Source organism: Nematostella vectensis, chromosome 1 (assembly GCF_932526225.1).
Source record: "Nematostella vectensis chromosome 1, jaNemVect1.1, whole genome shotgun sequence".
NCBI lineage: Eukaryota > Metazoa > Cnidaria > Anthozoa > Actiniaria > Edwardsiidae > Nematostella > Nematostella vectensis.
Window position 1 is genome coordinate 10,971,525 of NC_064034.1, and position 13,665 is coordinate 10,985,189.

General features: G+C 42.5%; 2 protein-coding genes across 4 annotated transcripts in view; one reads left to right on the plus strand and one right to left on the minus strand.

The window, feature by feature from the left end:
* The first annotated feature begins 1,131 nt into the window (after positions 1-1,131).
* LOC5505248 (congested-like trachea protein) lies at positions 1,132-3,251 on the plus strand. 2 transcript variants are annotated; one of them, XM_001626043.3, is made up of 2 exons: positions 1,132-1,227; positions 1,725-3,251. In XM_001626043.3, exon 2 carries the CDS (start codon positions 1,751-1,753, stop codon positions 2,648-2,650), a length of 900 nt encoding a protein of 299 aa, XP_001626093.2. In that variant the 5' UTR covers positions 1,132-1,227; positions 1,725-1,750; the 3' UTR covers positions 2,651-3,251. The 2 variants fall into 2 exon arrangements, with proteins under 2 accessions (XP_001626093.2, XP_032229545.2); XM_032373654.2 differs by having other exon boundaries at positions 1,160-1,218.
* LOC5505235 (protein polybromo-1) overlaps positions 2,855-13,665 on the minus strand; it is a 37,847-nt gene continuing 27,036 nt past the window's right edge. For both annotated transcript variants that reach the window (XM_048728067.1, XM_032373640.2), the window contains exons 40-51: positions 13,119-13,190; positions 12,099-12,194; positions 11,597-11,716; positions 11,123-11,200; positions 8,769-8,907; positions 8,495-8,552; positions 8,118-8,210; positions 7,328-7,590; positions 6,519-6,662; positions 5,037-5,305; positions 3,910-3,977; positions 2,855-3,837 (exon numbers count right to left, since the gene is read on the minus strand). In XM_048728067.1, the coding sequence (XP_048584024.1) occupies positions 3,615-3,837; positions 3,910-3,977; positions 5,037-5,305; positions 6,519-6,662; positions 7,328-7,590; positions 8,118-8,210; positions 8,495-8,552; positions 8,769-8,907; positions 11,123-11,200; positions 11,597-11,716; positions 12,099-12,194; positions 13,119-13,190 (1,623 nt within the window). In that variant the 3' untranslated portion in view covers positions 2,855-3,614. The remainder of the gene's footprint in view (positions 3,838-3,909; positions 3,978-5,036; positions 5,306-6,518; positions 6,663-7,327; positions 7,591-8,117; positions 8,211-8,494; positions 8,553-8,768; positions 8,908-11,122; positions 11,201-11,596; positions 11,717-12,098; positions 12,195-13,118; positions 13,191-13,665) is intronic.

Below are 13,665 nucleotides of genomic sequence, written 5' to 3' on the forward strand. Positions count from 1 at the left end.
AAACAATTACAGTTTGTAATTTCCTTAATGCACGAGACCGTGAGAATTATTTGCTCTTAGCGGGTGTTATAAATGAGTTTGTTTTTACTGTATTTATCCAAACCATGCAAAGTGAGGGAAATCTCAACAAAGCTACTACCTATTGTTTTAGCCTAGACTCTGTTTCGTAGCTCAGCGGCTACACGTAGGAGCTCTGCTTTATTTGTTTAATCTGTTTTTTTTTTCTATCAGTTCCACGCAATAGGCGCTTTGGCGCTTTGATAAGATAAGCAGTATTTTTTATTATCCAGACCAAAAATAATTACGTTAGATTTCATCAATAAAAAAAAAGAAAAGAGAAGAGAGATGCATAATGTCTGTTTGAAAACTCCCTTACACTAGCTAGCACGCTTCCTATTATTGTCGTACGATTTTATTCACTAGTAGTGACAAATATCATACAGCCAATCAGAGGCCAGATACGATGTTTCCACTGAAAAAAATCGTGTCAGTTTTTTCTAAAATTTCTAGAGTTAGATAGAAATGCCACCTCAAGAGCTAAACATCTACCTAGCGAGCATCTACCTAGCGAGCATCTACCTAGCGAGCATCCACCTTATAGCGAGCATCCACCTAGCGAGCATCCACCTAGCGAGCATCTACCTAGCGAGCATCTACCTAGCGAGCATCTACCTAGCGAGCATCTACCTAGCGAGCATCTATCTAGCGAGCTTTTTTTTTTATTACAGTTCGAACAGGTCAACAAACAACAACAAAGAATATTAACCTAATTCCCTACGTTCTTTGATGAAGACCTTTGAGATATTTGAAAAAGAAGACGGATTTAGCCTTCAGTTCAGAAGAAAGACCTTCACTTCGAGCAAACTCGCAAGGCCGTGCTGTCAAAGCAAATAATATAATAAACAATATTACTTCACGTATGGTTCGCTTGTTATCTCTCTACATAATAAATTCACGAGCGAATGACGCGAGAACGCAAATTAAAAGCATCTTGGAAAGATAAAAAACATCACCCCTGCCCTCACTCTAAACGCAAATGCGCATCACCCCTGCCCTCACTCTAAACGCAAATGCACAGGGTACCCATCAGGTGATGAGGTCAAAGGATGACCGGTTAGTCTGGCTTCCGTGACTTGTGTTACCGGCTTTCGTATTGAATAAATCACGCCATTATACAACTGGGAAGAAATCGTACACAGTAGAATACAACGCATCAAGGTAAACGAGGTGAGCTTTGCGAGCGGTACAAAGTTGAAATTTGCGATTAACGATAAAAGTCCATTAGCAGATAGTAATGTCAATAAACTGATGTATTGCTAATATTATCATAACCGCGCTACAGAGGTGCATGATACCAAATTAGTCATTGTCATATTGTGAAGTTTATAGCAGTTTATCGACAGTTAAGTTTTAATAAAGGGTCCTGCTTCGCTGTTACGGTATTCATAGTTGAAATCGAAGGTTCTTCACCAAGTCTGATTGCTGTTCTGCCTCTAGCAGGGGTCGGAAAGTATAAAAGGCAAATTTTAATAGCGTGACAACAGACAGACGAGCCTCACAGACGGAAAACAGACACGCGGACCTGAAAGACGGACAAAGGACATATGGGACCTGACAAACGGACGAACAACAGACAGACGGACAAAAAACAGGCGGACATTTCACGGACGGACGGACCTGATAGACGGACAACAACTTTGATGATCGACACTATTTTCTTATAGAAGCCGAGTCTCCTCCAAGCCACACAATGGATCGATCGAGCGAGACCATAGACCAAGTAAACACGCGACGCTTATCCCCGCTGCGCAATCTAATCGCAGGTTCAGTAGGAGGAGTGACAGGAGTGACAGCAGGCCAACCGCTGGACACGATTAAGGTCCGCCTGCAGGCTTCCGTTGGAGCAGGTCCCTTAGACATGCTGGCCCGGACAGTCAAAAGTGAGGGCGCCCGGGGCCTATACAAGGGTATGCTTGCCCCGGTGCTGGTAGCCGCGCCCGTGACGGCTGTAACGTTCTACAGTCTGTCTATAGGAAAGCGTTTGCAGCTGTCCGACCCAAACAAAGAGCCTACTTTGGCACAGTATTACAACGCCGGTGTGTTCTGTGGGGTATGCGTGTCGTTTATTTACGCACCGACGGAGCGAGTCAAATGTCTCCTGCAAGTCCAGAAAGAGAGCGGAACCAGAGCTAGGTACCAGGGCCTAGGCGACTGTCTGGTACAGGTATACCGTACGGGCGGATTACGGGGCGTGTTCAAAGGGCTTGGGCCGACAATGGGCCGTGAAGTGATCGGAGGGGGGTTCTGGTACCTTACCTATGAGGGACTTCTACGTGCCATGAGGTCAGGTGACCGCACACGTGACCAGGTGGGCCCTATTGCGGTGATGCTGTCAGGCGGAAGTGCTGGGCTGGTGTTCTGGATGATAACGTACCCTATTGACGCAATCAAAACAAGGGTGCAAGTAGCGCCAGAGGGCACATATGCAAGAGGAGCCCGGGATGCCTTACGTGAACTCCTCAGGAATGAAGGACCAAGAGCGCTGTACCGTGGCTATGTTCCGGGTTTGATGCGCGCTGTCGTGGTTCATGCCGCTCTTTTGGCGGGCTATGAGCTAACGATGAAGACTATGAATGTAGTAGTGCCTTGACATTCATAGTCTAACTACAATGACCTAGAACGATCTAGGATTCAAGAGCTCGAAGACATCACACCATCCACTATCCAAGATATTGTGATATATTAAATAGATATTTTTAATCATCGGACAGACTTCACTCTCATACACGGATATTTATCTTACTGTGAACATAACATAAAAATGTGAAGTATTAGGAAATGTTCAAGACTATGGTTGAGGTGAAAAAAGATTTATTCAAATGTTCTCGCTCACAGAACTTTTTTTGTAAATACTGAAGAGCGTGGCTGCGTCCATTGAAGCAAATGCCAATTTCACACGCAATAAATGATCAAATATCAATCAAGTATAGCGGGTGCAGAAACATAGATGCTTTTGGGTCTAATCCTCTTAGCGCCTCATTTACACGACAGATAATCCAAACAGCACAATGGGACTTCTTTTCAAAACAAAGCGCTCTTGACGCGCGTCAAATGTACATGATAAAAATATATTATAAACCTTATACCATCTTAATGGCGCTCTATTGGCCGGCATACACATGCTATGACGCCTTCCTATATATGTATATACTGTATGTATAGTGTATAAAAGAAAACTTAAAACTGGAAAAGTACCAAGAGTACCGTGAGAAAGAGAAATCATGTCAACATAAATACTGAAGACGAATTACAACCACCTGATCTAACTCTGAATCTCTCGTCGCGGCTTAGCCATAGCTTCTTTGTCACGCAACGACTTCCTTGTAAAGCAACATGTCATCTTGTTTACAGCTCTCTAGTCACGACTTCCTTGTAACGCAACATCTTATCTTGTTCACCGCTCCCTAGTCACGGCATTTCACAGCTTCCTTGTCACATGACATCTCTTTCTCGTCACGTCTTCAACGCCACGCAAACTCTTGTTCTCAGCTTTCTTGTCGCGTGACAGACATGACCCCGGTTTCGGCCCCCTGGTTATAAACAGCTCGTTCTCGTCACGGCTCCCCGAATCGCGAGAGCGAGAGCGCATCTTTCATCATGTGCTCTTTCAGAGCCCAGAGCGCGTCCACGGGGTTATCAAAGTCGCCGTAACTGTTACCGAGCCAGTGGACGGGTAACTGGGCAAGCTGCTGAGGAGTCATGGTAGCAGCGTCGGGCTTGCGGGACTGAGTCCAGTTACTCATGTGCGGGTTTCCATCACGGAGGCCTTCAATGTACCTATGGAATAGAAGGGGAGCACTGTTAGGCGATCGCTCCCCATCCACGTTCCCTTCAACGTCCATCATTTACCTGAGATAGGCCTCCGAGTGATGCAAACGCTGCGGCTTGGAAGGAGGCGCTATGAACACTGGAGCGGGCTGCAATCAGATACAACACGTAAGAATAAAGGGATAATAAATAACTGAAAAGGGAAGGAACATCGAACACTGGAGCGGGCTGCAATCAGATACAACACGTAAGAATATAGGGATACTAAATAACTGAAAAGGGAAGGAACATCGAAAAGAAGGTTGAGTCCGTAGATCCGACTTGATTGCTCAAAACTCTAATCATTCTTAAAAATAGCACATTTCCTGTATTATGCGATACTTGAATTGCTGGTGTATTTGTTGGAAATCACCGTGATTCAAGCGGATTTAATTCACTACCAAGATGATCTAATTTGAATAGGGCTGTATAACATACAAGTATCGGATAGTCAGGCTTTAATTTATAACATATGCAGTCGCAGTAATTGCAAACCTGTAACGTGTTGCTTTACACCAATTTTCAAATGTATGCGGAATCCCGGGTTTCCAATTCTGTCATTCCACGTAATCATTCGACAATACTTCTTGGATGTCATAACCATTCTCAAATTTGAGACGACCTTGGATTCTTGGGTCTCCATGCACGGCTCTTGACGTCCCCGTGTTCAGATGGCGTTTTCTGGTACGTATGCGAATGATTTCCCAACAAAGAGTGCTCTGCACTGTCTTTAACAAATGAGTCTTAATATAAAGTAAATATAGTAAATATTGATGGAAAATTACTCTCCAGCGCAGATCGTCGCTAAAAGCTTTCATGTTTTGAGCGGCTCTCTGGATCATGTCGAGAGAAGAGTTTAGCAATATACTTCATGTAGTTTGAATTTAGGAACTAGATTGGAACCTCCACAAAGTACTAGCTTTGTCGAATGACAGAACATTGGAAACCCGGGATTCCGCATACATTTGAAAATAGGTGTAAGAACCTTATCAAAATATCTTCAGGTTCACGGATTCCGCATAGATTTAAAAATAGGTTCCGCATAGATTTGAAAATGGGTGTAAGAACCTTATCAAAATATCTTCAGGTTTTAACGGGGGCCATAGAATTCCCATATATTCGTTAACCGCTAGCCTCAGTAGAATGGTTCCAAGAGGTATTGCACTTACAACTTCAGGTTGTGACGGCTGTAGCGGTACTTGCTGTACAGGGTTCTGGGGCTGGGCCCCTTGCTGATGTTGAGGTGTAGCAGGCTGGTACTGGTTTATCTGGTTAAACTGGTTAGCCTGCTGGGGAGGCATCTGATTGGTTGGCTGAGGAGCCGGTTGGGGTGTGACGGGGCTCATTTGGCTCATCTGCTGTAAGGGGTTCATGGCGGGCTGGAAGCTGAATTGCTGTTGAGACTGGCTGTAAGTCTGTTGATAGCTTGGGGATTGTCCTACAAACAAGGAATTAACGCTCCTCTTAGTTACGAGTTACAAATAAAATGCTATTGGAATTATAGGCTAATAATTTTGTCATCCTCTTCGATGAGATGAACTTTCTGTTACTTTCTGTCAATGAGATGAATCAAAGGTTAAACTGACAATTGTTGCCGGCACACAATGATCTAAGAAAAATACACTCCAGGGCCGGGTTCCTAGAAAGCAGGTTAAGGCTAACCCAGAGATAAATGCTCTTTTTATCCAATCAAATGTCGCATTTATCCTTGGGTTAACCTGCATCCTGCTCCAGGCCGGCAAATTTCCACAGCCCTTTATACCTGACTTGCTATACCTGACATGGGAGGTGCTCGCATTACCTGGCATGGAAGGTGTTTGCTATACCTGGCATGGGAGTTACTTGCTATACCTGGCATGAAAGGTGCTTGCTATACCTGGCATGGGAGGTGCTTGCTATACCTGGCATGGAAGATGCTTGTTATACCTGGCATGGAAGGTGTTTGCTATACCTGGCATGGAAGGCGCTTGCTATACCTGGCATGGAAGGTGTTTGCTATACCTGGCATGGAAGGCGCTTGCTATACCTGGCATGGAAGGTGTTTGCTATACCTGGCATGGAAGGCGCTTGCTATACCTGGTATGGAAGGCGCTTGCTATACCTGGCATGGAAGTTACTTGCTATACCTGGCATGGGAGGTGCTTGTTATACCTGGCATGGAGGGTGTTTGCTATACCTGGCATGGAAGGTGCTTGCTATACCTGGCATGGAAGGTGCTTGCTATACCTGATATGGAAGGTGCTTGCTATACCTGGCATGGAAGGTGCTCGCTATACCTGGCATGGAAGGCGCTTACTATACCTGGGATGGAAGGTGCTTGCTATACCTGGCATGGAAGGCGCTTGCTATACCTGGGATGGAAGGTGCTTGCTATACCTGGTATGGAAGTTACTTGCTATACCTGGCATGGAAGGCGCTTGCTATACCTGGCATGGAAGGTGCTTGCTATACCTGGCATGGAAGGTGCTTGCTATACCTGGTATGGAAGGTACTTGCTATACCTGGCATGGAAGGTGTTAGCTATACCTGATATGGAAGGTGCTTGCTATACCTGGCATGGAAGGCGCTTGCTAGACCCGGCATGGGAGGGGTTTCTTATACCTGGCATGGGAGTTACCTGCTATACCTGACATGGGAGGTGCTCGCATTACCTGGCATGGAAGGTGTTTGCTGCTGCGGTTGTGGAGTCATTCCCATCCCTTGCATCTGCCGCTGCATCATGAGGGTGGGCGTCTGTGGCATATTTTGGTTGTTGAACATTGTGTTCCCTTGGGCGTTGTTGTTGTTATAAATGGCTAGAGAGGAAAGCAACAAGTGTGACATTAGGAAGCGCATGCTGTGATACAGTGCTAGAACCAGTGATAGTGTAAGTACATTTGAAGGGTGAAACAGAAAACCCATGCTTGAGCATTTGAACCTATACGCATACTTTTATCCCCCAAACAAATCACGTTGAGTTGTCTATATTGAGGTCAAGTATACTTGTTTGAAAGTTCGTGGTAAATTCTCTATGAAGAAATAAAATCACTTATACTAGATCCATTTCGTCCCGTCTATTATTTTTTCAACTGACTGCGTTGGCGTCGTTCTCTTAGGGAAGTAAAAAATCATAATATACAAAGATAAAAGCCAAGCGTCGGCTCCTGGGGTGCATAAGCAATAGAACAGATCAAGAGTGGTCACACTTAGGTTTCTCTCCTTGTATTTTGCAGAAAACCAAAATTTGAGCGATGTATATTTGACGTATCAGCTAGTAGAATTAGCTCTGGTTAGTAAGTCAGGGCATCAACACTTTGGTTCTGTCTGTAAAAGGACAGTCGGCAAAGTGTGTCTAGTATGACAATGAAGCAGTTCTTTTTTAATATAAACTATAAAATTGTTACGCAATTCTTCAATAATAAGTACGAGTTATTCACGGACAAATATTAATTTTCTTTTCTCTAAGCAAAGTTGGCCTCACCTTGTTGCATGCTCGGTTGAGGTATCATCCGTCCACCCATGCCATACTGAGTAGGGCTACTAACAGTGCCGGTATTCCCTTGGAACTGACCTGCCATAGCGTTCCCCTGGTTCATGCCCATCACCCCTTGGCCCATACCGCCCGCTGCCGGACCGAGGGATACAGCGGGGGACGTGGAGGGTGCAACGGGTGTGCGGGGTGGGGGTGGAGAAGAATCGGGGCTTGGTTCGGTGAATGAAGCTTGGTGTCGCGGGAAAAAGTTCCTAGGATGTGCAACAAGCTTGTAAGAATTTACTCATGCGCTAAGAGATCTCTTAGATCACGTGATTTTTTGGTGGCAAACTAGCCCGCGCACAGGCATTTAGCGGCAAAATAACAGCAACAAAGAGCAACTTATTTAGCGCATGCAAATAAAGCCAGAAAGTTTGTTTTCAGGAAAAGTGTTTATTTTCATTTAAAGATGTCATTTTTACGTCGTTTTCTGGCGTGACGGGCGTAGTCATTTCTGTGTTTATTTTGGCTTGAATTTGCCACCCAAAAGGTCACGTGATCCCTTACCACAAGTCCCAATTGTCTAAAAAATATAAAAGCAAGAAAATTGATGGTTCAGGACCATCATTTTGCCCAGCGCGACCAAACATTACGTGAAAAGCTGATAACATGTCGACTAGATTACTAGGCAGAGCAGAAATGAGATTGTAGGGTAGGAGAAAAGTGAATCTTCAATAGAAAAAAGGAGCTTGTAAAAAGGTTTCACCAATATGGAAAAGAGGGGAGCATTTTCACTTACTTGCTACGGTCCAGCGGGGCGACAATTCGCGGTGGGCCAACCAGATGAACCTCGCGGCAATGGCGGAAGAGCTTCGCACTCGAGTTGTATGGCCTACAAGACATAATCAGTGAAATAAATAAATTAACACGAGGTTGAGAATTCATTTCATAAATCTCTGAGAAAACAAAGTAATTTTCCTGGTGTTTTATTTTTATATATATAAATTTTTACGAAAAGAAAACAAAAATTCATTTTTCAGTACTTTCCAAGGTAAGCCAAAGTCAACTGATACAATTACGTCTTTTCAAAGAAAGCTGAACAATCCCACTGATATCTGACAGTTAGTGAAATGTGACCCTATCAGACGAGGAAAACACGATGAGCATAGGTCTTACCTAGCTCCTCTTCTTGCTCTTGTGCACGTGGCCCAGAGGCAGTGATAGAACCCGTCATCTGTAACCAAGAACAAGTCATGAGGCAGATACTGGGCATGTAAGCGAGGAGGGTTTGGGCGGGTATTCATTTTTATTTATTACACCTACCCCTTTTTTATGTCCATTTGCTATACGTCCACACACCTTTTGAAGTGGATCCACGCATGTCATCAGAAATGAAACGACGCACCACCTAAACCCTCCTGGATTGATAATGCCTTCTGAAAGTATTTACCTTGCTTGCGGAGATGGTTGCTACTATCAAGTACATGCACACGCAGGTCTTGGAGGTCCTCGTACTGGTAATCACAGCCACGCCACATGCAGTCGTACACAAACATTGTAGTGGGTCCATGGCCAGCACGTGACAAGCTCTATAAACACAATACACACTAGAAGATCGTACACAAACATTGTGTAATGGGCCCATGGCCAGCATGCCACGAGCTCTATAAACAAAATACACACAAGAAGGTAGTACACAAACATTGTACTGAGTCTATTGTCCACACACGACAAGCTCTATAAACACAATACACACAAGAAGGTCGTACACAAACATTGTAGTGGGTCTATCGTCTGCATGCGACAAGCTCTAAAACACAATACACACTAGAAGGTCGTACACAAACATCGTACTCGGCCAATGAGCATCGGGCATCAAGCTCTATCAACACAAACACAAGCTGCTGTGCGTCTATCGACCTCTGCTGAAATAATCTACCCCATCATTCTCTCCCTTAAACACTAGGTTCCGCTATAAAAGGGAAAGCTCCTCCCACCCCCGGGCTCAAAAACAATCAGTTATCAATCAGCCTTCATTGAGTCATGTCAGGACAACTGCTCTGAGCGCTCAAATTTAAATTCCATATTCCAGAGATAAACCAAATTAAAATTCATTCCTAGAGTTGTCCATCTAAGATGGTTCTGTTTATAGTAAAATAATGATATATCAAGCTGTGTGCGGTCTTAAATTTGAGCATTTTCATCACAGCGCGAGAATAATTTATGCTGATGCGTTGGATTATGGATAGCGCAAAATTTAAAATTTTGCACTGAAAAATCACAAATTTATCATTTTTTTAACACAACTGTCTTATGACCTATGGAAAAATAGTTTTATTCCAGCCGAATGAGGCTCAGAGATAAGCAATTTTACAGGCGACTCATAATTTGTGTCTGCTAGCTTGGCAGTATTATGATAACTAGTGGCTAACCCGTGAAATATGCACGATAAATTGAATCAAGGGCAACCAACGACTATTTTCGGTCAAATATCTGTTCGGAAGCAAGGTCACCTACGGATTTCGGGGTCGGCCTAGAAATGTCTACTTTTTTCGGAATTTGTATTTCTAAATCACCTATGTTTCTCGGGAAGAGAGCTGGATCACCTATGTTTTTCGGAGTTGCTTTTGTTACCACCATCACCATTTTCGTCCGACATGCTTTAAAAAAAGGAACCCTAGTATTTTCGGGAGCGAGTATACAAGGGACATTACCTAGAAATTTCGCTTAAGGATCTTAGAATCGTTCGGAGTTTCGGATGCCTCGGGATGAGTTACTAGATTTTTCGGATGGCTGTAATTTCGCCTAGCAAATCCGAACAGATAAAAAATATCTAGGAAAGCTCTATATTGTATAAAAATGACTGCAAACGAACTTATCTTAACTCATTTGAGGCAGGTTTTGAAATTTTTGTCGTTGGGTGCCCTTGTTGAATTGAAGTTGTTCAAAAGTCAAAAGTCTTGCAGTTGTAGATAAAAGCTCTTTTCTTCCGTTTTCTTGTTTGCGAACCGTTTTGTTTATGCGCGATGGAGCTAAAGAATCTACTTTCTTTTCGAGGTAGGAATAATGCCTTTCTAAATAACGATAAAAAGAAGGTTGTATTTTTAGCTACAATTAATCTATCTATGCAATGAAACTACGGCAAGTATTCCAATTCTTTTTCAGATTTGATTTTTCGCGCGCTCGAAGGTTTGTTTACACATCTTCCGAAATTGTCTAAACTAAGATTTCTCCTCTACGATGAAATTTTTGGAGATAGACTCATTACTGTATACTTTTAGTGTGTTTTTCTTGAAAGACACGGAGGTCTGAAGGTCAATAGTCCTTTTTGCTTCGGAAAAAAATTAGTTAGCCTATGCGAGTGTAATCCTCTCGCTTACAAAAACGCGCGAGTTAGAACTTTTCTATCCGGTATAATCTTGAAATAAAAATCATTTTGCAATCCTCCTCTCCGGCAATGTGTGGAAATGGCGTGGTTTTGAAGTTTTCTAGCTCAGCCGTTTTTTCGTAAAGGGTGGTCAACAGTCTATTACTTAGCGTATTATAGATAATTGCAAATTTGAGGAGCTTTCCCTTTTATAGCGGAGACTCGTGTTTAATGGGCTCAAAGCTCAATAATTCAATGCACAACACTGGGTCTATAAGCATTGTTCATTCTTCCACTCAAGTAAATTTGAAATTGCAATGACTGGGTCTATAAGCATTGTTCATTCTTCTGCTCAAGAAAATTTGAAATTGCAATGACGTGGGGTGAATTTATTGTACGTCCTCAATAAAGGATCTAAGACGTGCGAAGTGACGTACCTCGGTTTCTAGTTGGCTGAGCTGCATCTGTGCCTTGTTCTCGTATTCCGCTTTTCGCGCGGCACTTGCGTTGCGCCACTAGAATAGAACAGAGGGTGAGTGGTGGAGGTGTTGCACTAAAATTATTCATAATGTACGCAAATCAATACAAACAATATCTTCCTAACGAGAATACAATATACAGTTTTTGAAAAAGCAAGCAGATTTTACCATGGGAGCGTTATTTTTAGGGCAATATATGTTTTGGTCTGAATCTATAACCAAGAAAGAACAGGCTTGTTTTTTTCTTTCCTTTTTTTTTTCTGATGCCGTATTCATAAAACAATCCGAAAGTGTAAATATCAGTCATTCCTTAAAAACAGAGAACCAAACAATTCCCTAATTTTCTCCCTAATTTTAAATGTCACATGTAACTAAGAACAAATCATGTCTCAAACGAGACTTTGAGCTTAGGGCAGGCCAGATTGGAGTTACCTCTTCTCCGATAAGCCTGCTGATCTCGCCGAATGCGTACTCAGGATGCTCCTTGCGGATGATGCCTCTCATCTCATGCGAGAAGAGCAGGTAGCCAGACTGGCCTCTCTTCTTCGTTTTCTACAAAATTTATTTCGCAAGACCTTGTAAGCTTATCATGAAATTACATACAGTAGCGTAAAAAAGGTTAATAGATGGGACCATTCAAACAGACTTAGTACACAGATTACTTGTTCTGGGTGATTCAACAGCGTTATAAAATTACATAATATGTTTCCACTTAAACAACTCATCTGCAACAAAAATACCACCCACTGCATGCAGACATCAAAAATCTGTTTGAACATTTAACCATTACTGCCCTAAAGATTTCACACACTCCACGCAGACATCAATCTATATGAATATTTTACTATTAAATCTATACAAACATTATGACTAAAGGAATAGTTTAGCCCCTAAAAGAACCCCCCCAAAAAACTATTACATACACCCCACTTACCTTGCCAGAATCTGTGGAATCAATTGAAGTTGGGGAGTTGCTTCTTTCCCCGGCGGCCATCATGTCTTGGTCTTCAAACAGCAATGGCGATGGGACCTTAGGGATGAGCGACAAGAAAAAAAACATTCATCGCCTTGTCTCATTACTTCATTACCTATAGTTTAAAGGCCAAATGTGCTTATACATCATTACCCATAGTTTAATGGCCAAATGTGCTTATACATCATTACCCATAGTTTAATGGCCAAATGTGCTTATACATCATTACCCTAGTAATACCATTACTTTGAAGAGGTACCTTCGCCTCCGTCAATCTAATCTAAATCAATCTAATATGTTATTCTTTTGTCGTTGCGGTGCTATAGGAAATGCGCGATGGTTCTGTAGGTGGTTCACACAGGCAAAGATTCGAGTTTCTGATCCTGGTTTTGTATGCTGTAAGGAAACTTAGTGGTTTGCGTATAAGTGCTATTTAAACTAAAAAATCAACACAGGCCCGTAGCCAAGGTTTTGAGCGGGGGGGGGGGGGGGGGGGGCGGGGAGGGGTTAGTTTAACTTATTTAGCGGAATATTTCCTCTTAGCTATCTTCTTGTGAAACTTGAATAAATTGTGTAGATTCTGCGAATCTAAGCTGTTAACCCGATAGTGAGCGTGAAAGATTGAAAGCCCCCATAGCTACGACCAAACACAGTGACATTTAGAGTAAGACAGGACGGAGTTGTTATTTCGAAAACGATCAATTTAAAACCTGTGACTTGTATTTTCATTACGTCGACACCCTACTATATCAAAGCGGACTCCAAGTTCCATCGCGTCGTCATAACGTGGGATAACACCAATGGCGACTACCAGTTCTTCGTAGATAACACCCTGGTATTCAAAGACACAGGTCTTGCTAAGGGGAAAATCGTCGCTGGTGGTACTGGGATATTCGTGCTTGGCAACGACCAAGACACTATCGGTGGAGGGTATGTTCTGGCGGAACCTATTTACCTTCACATTACTGTGAAAATGCATACCTTAAGAGGCGTGATAGCTTCCTCGAAGTAGTAGAACTCTTCCTCGTTACAGTTTATAGACAGGGAGTACCGCTAAAACACAAGAATTTGGTCAAATGAGAAAGAACTGAAAAAAAAAAAACTAATCAAAGGCACGCCGTAGGCAAACTCGTGGCACTTTTCTTTTAAAAAATTGTTTGGTGCTATAGAATATATAAATAAATTTCGTGTAAGTTGGATACTGTTACAAGTTCAAATGATACTTTCTGAGGGCATTTTCAAGGGGTCAACTAATAATTTAGGAACAGTTATTACAATCATATCTGCTTAGGACTAAGGTATCTATAGAGAACTGAAGAATTCGAGAGAAAAACGTTTTGAATAAGTTTTGCTAAATTTAATCAATAGATTATATATAAGTTTACTTACTTTCAAGAGCATTATGTGATTCATTTACAAAGAAGGCACAAAGCGCCCAAAGTTCTGATATGACTCTGTTCGTGCAAGCTCGATTGTTCCTCAACTAGTTGTAATGGCAAAATAAAACATGTAACCTTAAATATTATTG